Consider the following 9772-nt stretch of genomic DNA (forward strand, 5'->3'; position numbering starts at 1 on the left):
GTTGAGAGTTTAATTGTAAATGAATTGGAAATTATAAGGATATAATATATATAGACAAAATAAGATAGTTATTTTTAGGATGAACATTAAATGAGGATGCAGTTAAACTCTGTTATAACTTACAAACAAGAAAAGTGAATTGTGCTAAATACCAGATAACAAAATGAAACTTGTTAACTTGTTATTTTTTGTAGAATGCTTATGTGTTTATGTGTCATTTTTAATGTTGAATGCAATCATATTAGTTATAGTTTGGTCGATATTATTTTCAAGTATTTATTGTAAAGAGATAAATAAATAAAACGAGATAGTAAATAATATTATTAAAAAATTAAAATTTTTTATTTTTAAATTTTTGTATTAAACTTCAAAATAAAAATGAATAAAAGGGGTACCACTTAATAGTTACAACTCTTATTAGAGTTGTTTGGTTGTAAGGGTTGCACCCCTAGTGCGATTTCTTTAATCAATTGCCTATTAAAAAAAACTTTAATTTTATGAAATTTATGAGAGATATTTTTTGGTGGGTAAAGAAGATATTTTTCAAGAGGAGTGTTTATCGAATTTTATGGATTGACACTCTTTTTTTCATAGTAAAAAGGCGAAGGATAGAAAATTAGATGTTGTTTGGATGGCTACAACTTGGAGTCTTTAGTTGGTTAGGGATGGTTGGTGCTTTCGTAGATGTACTTTCCCGATCAAAAAAGAAGATTACACACCCCAATTACATCTACGAAGTGGAAAAACCCGTTTGGAACATTAAGTTGTTAGTTTAGAAGTGGTCGTTTTGTGGGAAAATTACACACCCAAATTACTCTTTTTTACGAGTTTTGTATGAACCCCTTGTACTTTCTCTCGTAATTGTAATTGATTTGTAATCTTCTTTTTTTGTCGGGTTTTTCCATTTTTCTTTGTAATCGGGTTGGAGAACCCTTAATTCTACCTTTAATGTCATATTACTTTCTAAAATAAAAAAAAATCAAATAATTAAAGAGCGTGACTAAAAACATTTTAAAAATAATATTTTATGGCCTTTGAGTAATTTGAATCTCTTTGCCATCGTTTGGACCTTTTGTATATAATTTAGAGAAACTCTAACCCCACCCCTTAAGTATTTTATGCAGCATGTGCATTGTCAAAAACCCCCCACCCTCCCCTCTTTTTCCATTTTCATAGATGTACTTTCGGAAACACCTTTTTATTTTAAAGTTGTTTTGTTCTGTAGGTGTATCTACGGAAGACTTCCATATATACATCTACGGAAGCATTTGATATTATATTCGCGCCAGAATCTTATTCTTCACTTTCTTCTTCTTCAAACTCTCAAACACTTTCAACCTCAAAAATCAAAATTCACCAAAGTTATTTTTTTTCTCTTGAGTTCGGCGGTAAACGTGTGTATCAACGATCAACTCATTCCAACAACTTCAAAACTCAATTTAATCGGCAAGTTTTCGACTTTTCCAGTTATTTTCGAATTTTCCCCTAATAGAGTTAGAATTTAATTTTTAGGTGTAAAAATAATTGGATAATTTTAGAAACATAGTTTAGAGACAAAGTAGGTATTTTTGGATGTGTAAAACGGACGATCAAACCACCAAAATGGGGTTTTTAAGCCTCTGGAACAGTGACAGACGTCATTGATGCGTCCTTGGAGTTTCAAAATGTTATGTAGGTGCATCTATGAAACAAATGAAACGTTACATAGTTCCGTAGATGCACCTACGGAACAACCCCAATTTTTTGGAAATGTAAGCTTGTTCTGTAGATACATCTACGGAAGAGTTCCTTATTTGCATCTACAGAAGTAAATTTTTTCCCTTTTCTATTTTATATATTAATTATATATAATCCGACTATATTTGTAATACAACGCAAACATTATGGTCGACCATCCATACCGCATTATATCTTGCACAACATGCTTTTGTGTGACGTGCACTGATGTAGGTAGTCTCACAGGTGACGGATGGAGCCTCCGTTCAAACAGATGCACTTGATACCCCTGTTGTAGCAGAGGTACCTGTTACATCCATTCTAGCAGAGGGGCCTTCCACATCTACTACCTCATCTCAGAGGCTTCGGGATAATGGTGAGGGTTCCCCGCATACGCCCTCCGCCCGCAGGCGTCGTCGAAACACTTCTTCTACTCCTGTGCCACCTCTAGGGAGAGATGCTAGATCTCAGGTGCCACCTCCTGAGTTGCTCGAGGACGCTTATGTTGCTGAGGCGCCTATCGTCTACCTAGGGGGTCCTTCAGATTTATCCCTGTTGACAGGGTATGCAGATCATTCAGCCAGACATATCTGGAACGGAGAGGAAAATTTTCTTAGACTTATTACTTATTACTTTTTTGTCCTCATTTTCTAATTTATTATTTCTAAATTTGCTTGTTATTAATAGTGTTTTCTTTGGAAATTTTCAGGATAGCGCTTCCTAGAAGTTCTACAACCAAGGCCGAAAGATCACCTCTCTCATGCAGCCTACCGAGCTGTGGTTCCAGGATGTCCTCAGCGCTTCTAGGCTGAAGGACCTCTGTCAGATTGGTTACCACACGATACATAATAGGATGTAGATGGCATTTGCAGAGAGGTGGCACCCAGAGACGTTGTCATTCCATCTGCCACATGGTGAGATTACCGTCACTCTTGACGACATTGCATTCCTCCTGTATATACCTATCAAGGGAACCCTTCTTGGTCACGGTAGACTAACGAAGGAGGAAGCGAGGGAGGTTCTAATTACTGAGCTCAGGGTTGATCCTGAGGACGCACATGAGGAGGTGGAGAGGACCCGTGGTGCGCACGTAAGGTTTTTATTCTTGACGCGGTAGTACGAGGCCGAGCTCCTTGCGGCATAGCAGGTTATGGATGACCCAGTAGAGGAGGACATACACTGGCAACAGGTGCTAACATGTTACTTCTTATTTTTGTTAGGCACTCAGCTGTTTGTGGACACCAGCTCCTTGTACACACATGTCATTTACCTGAGGTACTTGTTGGATACCGCGTGTATCCATGAGTATAATTGGGGAGCGGCTACACTGGTGTACAACTACCACAGACTCGGAGAGGGATGCCTGTGGAAGGAAAGAATTGTGGCTGGCAGCTGTTTTCTCTTAATGGTAACAATCTTATATCATTTTACTTTTTCTCAAAGTTGTTCATTATATATTTGTGATAATGTTTAATCCTAGTATTTTTTTTAGGGTTAAATATTACAGCACTTCCTCGTGATCATTGGTTGGGGAGAAGTGTCTGACTACACTGAGGCCATGCCGCGTGCTAGTGGCTTCATCCCCTTAAAGGGAATCAGGTGCCGGATCCTTACAGGTACTTACCGGCTGGTTGCAGAGGACATCCGATATAACTACTATGCTTCTCACCGTGAGACGGTTGCGTGGGATGATGTTGCCCTATATTCTTAATAGTTGGCTGCCAATTCGACCATCATTGTTCGTTATCTTCCGGAGCGCGTCAAGAAGTTAACCTGAACCCAAACCGCTAAAATCTTAGAATCCTCTTTTTGCATGAACCTGGCAAACCCAAACCGTTTAACCACCTTATTCAACCTTGGTGAAATCGCTACTTCCACCACCTCCTCATCGATACAACCGAACAATTCAAACAAATCCCTGGCTTTGATTCTAACCGGAAAATACGAAATAAAAACCAAAGTAAGACCCATTTTCTACACCTCCTCTAAGCATATTCCCTTTGGATAGGAATCCCATTTTGTCCCAGGTTCTTGAACACCCTCGCCTTCGCCTCCGTCCACCGCCAGCCGCCATGCATTGAACACTGTGGTAAGTAACCCACGCCTCTTTCCTAGAGTGAGGCCAAAGTTTCTCTCACTAAAAAAATTAGTTTTTCAATTCTAATAAATAAATAAATTAAGTTATAAACAAATACCATATATCTCTTTTAAAACTTGATACAAGTTTTATTTTATAACTCTTTTCACACGAACATATACCATATTATCTCTTTTGTGAGATATTAGATCAAACTCTAGTATGGTTGAAGGGTAGTTTCTTGGTTCAACAGTTCGACGGGGTTAAGCATGAAGTCGAAGGTTGTTTGCATGTTGGTGTCGAAATATGCATGGTGGTATCGAAGATGGATCTAGCATGCAGGTGTCAAAGATGTTAGGGTTGTTAGCATGTTAAATTAGGTATTAGTATTTAAACCCTAATTTGTTAAGTTAGCTTGTTTATTAAGTTAGCTTGTGTAATGGGCCTTGTGAAAAAAGCCCATTAGTTAGTATGTTAGGTTTTATTATAAATATCATACTAGTCTCTCATCATTGCACGCAACAAAACCTAATTTAGAGTGAGAGAGAGGTTATTTGTTATTCTTGTAAACTTGTAATCTTATTTTCAAAGAGAAAGTAAAAGAATAGCAGTTATAACCAATTCTTGTGTTCTTTTTCTTCCTTATTCTTTATTCTTTCCTTATTTTATACTTTGTTATTGGCATTGAATTCACAACATCTTTATTGTGGCAAATGGCACTTTGTTTCCCCTTGCTTTTTCTAGGAGTTATTTGCTACAATATTTTTTCTGGTTAACAATGAAACTACAAGCATTTAACACACATGATTCATTACCTCTTCATTACCGTGAGCAAATATAATAAAATGTATAACTTTCAATAGAAACTTCATATGTAGTTTGAAAGTATAATCTATATGACTAAATTCAACTTATAATAACAAATCTTTCATAGCATTTCTACCTTACACAAACTCATTCAAAATATCACAACAAAATTATTAAAACTATGAATTCTTACTATCATTCATAATCATTAAAATTACATCTTCATTATATAAAATAAATTAAAATAATAAAGTTTCAAATTTGAATGTAATAATACTTTTTTAAATAATTTATTTCTCTCTAGGATGGGTGAGTCTTCCTTGAAATTAGTTTAATCTTTGTTTTTCTAGGTGTTACACTCCACCATACTTGTTTCAACCACATGTCTCTTTTTGTATACAAAACCTTTGGCTATCCACACATAAACACAAAGATTAAGAGCACTTAAAATAGCCAACACCCAATAAAAGTAATTAAGATGTGCCCTATTCAAATCACTTCCCAACCATTTTCCACCAACCTTTGAAGTAATTTCCACTACAACATTTATAATAGCATTGCTCACAAAACTTCCAACTCCAACGATGCTTAGATATGCTGCAGCTCCCAAACTTCTCATTGCATCTGGCATTTGATCATAAAACAATTCTTGTAATCCAACAATAGTAAATGCATCAGAAATTCCAAGAATAGCATATTGTGGCAACATCCACCAAATACTCATTGGTATAATGCTATTATTATTGTCTAAGAGATTGTGATTCCTGGCCACACTAACCCTTTTAGTTTCCACAAGAGCCGAAAAAGTCATAGTAAATATCGACAAAAATAGACCAACTCCAATCCTTTGCAAAACCGTTATACCAGAATGATGTCCTGTAATTTTTCTAGCGAACGGGACAAAAACTTTGTCATAGAATGGGACTGCAAACAAGATCACAATTCCAACGAAGCCTTGAAGTGCGGCCGAAGGAATCACGAAATGTTGACCGATTGATCTGTCTAATGTGCTACTTTGTTTGGTGAAAAATGTTCCTAGTTGACTTTGAACAACAGTGAACATTACGCAACTTAGCCATATAGGAATGAGACGAATCACAAGCTTCACTTCTTCAACTTGTGTCATTGAGCATAGTCTCCATGGATTTATAATTTTACTTGATGCATCATGTTCATCAATGATCATTGCTTTGTCTAAAAACCTATAAAAAAATATTTTTATTTACACGAAATAATCAGACAAATTGCAATATAATTTACTTTTATATTTGAACCCGAAAAATCTCTACTATATTCAAGTTAAGTTTATGTTATCATTTTTGGATATTATCTTGTGACGATAACTATAGAAACTCACACAACAATAATTACCTGTATTGTTCAGTGTGTTCCAAAGTTCGACTTATCGGAGGAGATTGAGAATGATTGAAGCTAGCATGATCATAACCATACCAATAACTATCTGGCCCGCGCGTATCTTTGACGCGCCACTTACGAAATGCAGCAACAAAAACTCGAACAATGCTAGTGAGTGGGCTCCCTTTTGGGCTTTCTTTTATATACCTTTCAATTCCTAGCAAAAACACCACCAATGCTATTGCCAACATTGATGCCAACACTAAAAGTCCAACAGCCCAACTTACATTATCCTGTATTTTTAATATAATGTAAAGTTAAAAATAAATGTGATATTTTATATATAGATCAGATACATCACATATATATTATAGACCACTAATATTAGCCAGATACATCACATATCGATCACGATCAGATACATCACATATTTTATTATTATAGACCAGATACTTCACATATTCATCGGATTTTAAAAAACAATTTCTATAGTAATATTAACATAAAATTTACCATTAGATACCCTATCACGAACACGGCAAAAACCGAACCAATTACAATGGCCATATACCACCAGTTGAAGAATGATCTTTTGGCATCTCTCTCCTCCATCGTGTCTTCTGCAAATTGATCAGCAGCAAATGTTTGTACGCATGGCTTGTGCCCTCCATCACCAACAGATAATATATAAAGGGCTGTGAAGAACAACTTCTTGTTTTTTAACACAGAGACTGATAGTGTCAACAAAATCATACCCTACATATATAATGTGAATTAGATGAGAATAAAGTATAAATGTGAACGGTTAAGTCCTACATCATTTATAAACGAATTAAACTAATTAAATATATAAAAATGTGTGCACTTGTGATTTATAAAAAATATAATTTTAAAATTTTAAATGGGAGCGTCTTGCTCTCTAGTAATCCTAAAATATTGAATCACAAATAATGAAATTTATCTTAAATTGTTGATGCATGTTATTTGATGTACATAGTTTTTCTCATAATGACCTAAGAAAATAGTCAAATCTATAGAATTAATGAACCTATAAGAAATCAATCAAATACATAAAAAATTCTTATACATCTAACCAATTTTAAAATGGTCAAAATATTTTTGAAAAAAAATGCATGTATTATCACGGTTTATTGTACTTCTTGTATAATTGCTATAAATATGATAAAATAAATTAATGTGTGAAATATTTTAAGTGTAAACACAAATTTAAAAACAACTGTATCTTTTTCTTTATGGATCATGTTTACTCATATATAAAGAAACATGCTTTTGATTTGTCTTTTTCTTTTTTATAATTATTTATTTTCCAATATTGGATATTCTATTATTTTAAGATCTTTGAAAACTTTTTCCAATTGACTTTCTTAATTCATGCATATATCCAAAACATGGTAATATGTATAAAAGTTATCTTGAATTAGAAAAAACATCCATTAATAATAATAAACGACTGTCTTCCGCTAAAACTTAAAACATTTATTTTTATTCTTCAAGTTTTCACAATTATTCTTTGAGAGACACTAAAAAAAAATGTGATGATAACTCTACACGTTTAATTGAAACTTTTGGATTTTTTTTTTAACTATAGGAATGTAAGATTAGTCTTTATAGATTTTTTTTTTAAAAATAGTCTTCATAGTTGTCGCAAAATATATTTGATTTATAACATAAAATTAAAACATGTGGTAAATAATTATTAGTGTAAACAATATTAATGATTTTTTTTTATTTTTAATTAAAAAAACAAATAACTTTATTAAAAAATCGTGCCTGTTTATTTTAAATACAAAAATATGCATAAATATATAAAAGAAAGTAACTTTACTAAAATACAAAATGATATTTTATCAAATAGGTAAATATATAAATATATAAATATATTTATAAATAATGTTAAAATTGTAAAGTTTTTTTTTTGACTAAGATGATTATCTAAATAAAAAATAATCAATTTAAAGAATAGTTATAAATATTTTTATACATTTATCCTTTGATAAAATTTTAATATTAATGATGATATTCGAATATTAATCTCTTAGGAATTTTATATCCATTAAAATTATAACTTTATTAAAAAAATCTGAAAATATATTTAGTCTAAAAAAACAAATAAAAACAAATACACCAAATAAAAGAGGAATAAATTATTTAAAAAAAAAAATAAGAGAGAGAGAAGAATGGAATAAAATTACCATGAGATAGATGAGAGATGCTATGATGATTGTCTTGAATCTACCAAGATATGAATCAGCAATGAATCCACCAAGCAAAGGAAAAATAGAAGAAACACCAACCCAAGTGTTCCTGTTCTTAGCAGCTTCAGTTACTGGCTCATTAAGTGCTTTGGTGAGATATAAAATCAAATTTGAACCTAATCCAATGTTTGCAAATTGTTCTGCAGCTTCCATAACTACAAAATTATTTAAAAAAATTAATTACATGGTCTTCAATTAGAACAACATAAAAGAAATCTATCTTCTATCTAGAAAATAAATCTTAAATAATAACTCACAAAACTGATTTTACAATTTTGATTTTTTTTTCTTCAGAATTTTAATACTCCTGTATTTGAAGAAATTGATCTAAAAATTCATAGCTCGTCAAAAAATCGAAATATAATTAATATCAAAAATCATTTCAGTCAAAATTCAGATTCAAAAGGACTGGAAAACTTAAAATTGTATGCACAATACTAAAAAAAAAAAAAATCGATACTTCAGAATTCACCTCATAAATATAAAAATTTTGACTAAAAATTGTTTTGGTCAAAATCTAAGAAACTATCTATGGGATAAATAAATTAAATTAAATTTGGGTTACTCACTTATGATGAAGATGGCAGCATGCCATCCTCCTTTTTTGGTTTTGGCAGATTGGATTTGGACATCACCATTGTTTTCTTCCATAGCTATATACAATATAAATTTTAATGAAAATGGTTTGGGAGAATCATAACTGAAGAGATAATAATGAGGTGAATTATATATATATATATATATATATATATATATATATATATATATATATATATATATATATATATATATATATATATATATATAAAATAAGATAACTATTTTAAGGATGTGCATTTAATGTGTATTCCACGCGATTTATACCCTTACACACAGAAAAAATGATTTGACTAACATTTTCGACTACGTCAATGAAGATGGCAGCATGTCATCCTCATTTTTTTGGTCTGGGTTAATTATACAACACTCCCCATCAATGTTAGCGAGATTCGATTTAGTCCCTTGTAAAAGATTTTTTGTTGGATTCCTCACTCATAATATGAAGATACCATCTGTAAGGCCCTTGTGCGCACTATTTCATCCCATATTCCTTATTTTCTCCAGCGTGGCATAAATGTTAGATCTGATGTGGCTTTTTATATAATTTTTTATTAATATTTTAAAATTCATCTAGAATTTTTTAAAAAAATATATTTTTATTAATATTTTTAATAAATAAATGCTTTTAATAATTGTAATTAATTTTTTATGATGAACTAATTATTAAAATAATATATTAGGGCCTAAAGCCCATTTTTCGTTTCAAAGTAACCCAATACTTTAAGATTTGAGAACTGTTGTGCAAAAGATACTTATAAACACTTCCATTTGTTTATGCAATTTCAATGTAGGACTTAATAAACAGTTACATTTCAACTCTCTCTTACACACATGCATTTCCATCTTCTATTGTCTTTATGTGGAAACACCGATAGGGGACATCCAATAAAGAAATGATCCAGAAGCTTTCAAAATATGTGCCTTAGACAACCATACAAAC

At 32.0% G+C, this 9772-nt stretch overlaps 1 protein-coding gene across 1 annotated transcript; it reads right to left on the minus strand.

Moving 5' to 3' along the window:
- Positions 1 to 4744: 4744 nt before the first annotated feature.
- LOC131657108 (protein NRT1/ PTR FAMILY 5.4-like) lies at positions 4745 to 8935 on the minus strand. The gene is made up of 5 exons (XM_058926600.1): positions 8802 to 8935; positions 8170 to 8387; positions 6470 to 6712; positions 5972 to 6249; positions 4745 to 5802 (listed from the first exon to the last, which is right to left on the minus strand). Exons 1-5 carry the CDS (start codon positions 8881 to 8883, stop codon positions 4947 to 4949), a joined length of 1677 nt encoding a protein of 558 aa, XP_058782583.1. The 5' UTR covers positions 8884 to 8935; the 3' UTR covers positions 4745 to 4946.
- Between the last annotated feature and the right edge of the window lie 837 nt (positions 8936 to 9772).

This window comes from Vicia villosa, linkage group LG3 (genome assembly GCF_029867415.1).
Source record: "Vicia villosa cultivar HV-30 ecotype Madison, WI linkage group LG3, Vvil1.0, whole genome shotgun sequence".
Taxonomy (NCBI): Eukaryota; Viridiplantae; Streptophyta; class Magnoliopsida; order Fabales; family Fabaceae; genus Vicia; species Vicia villosa.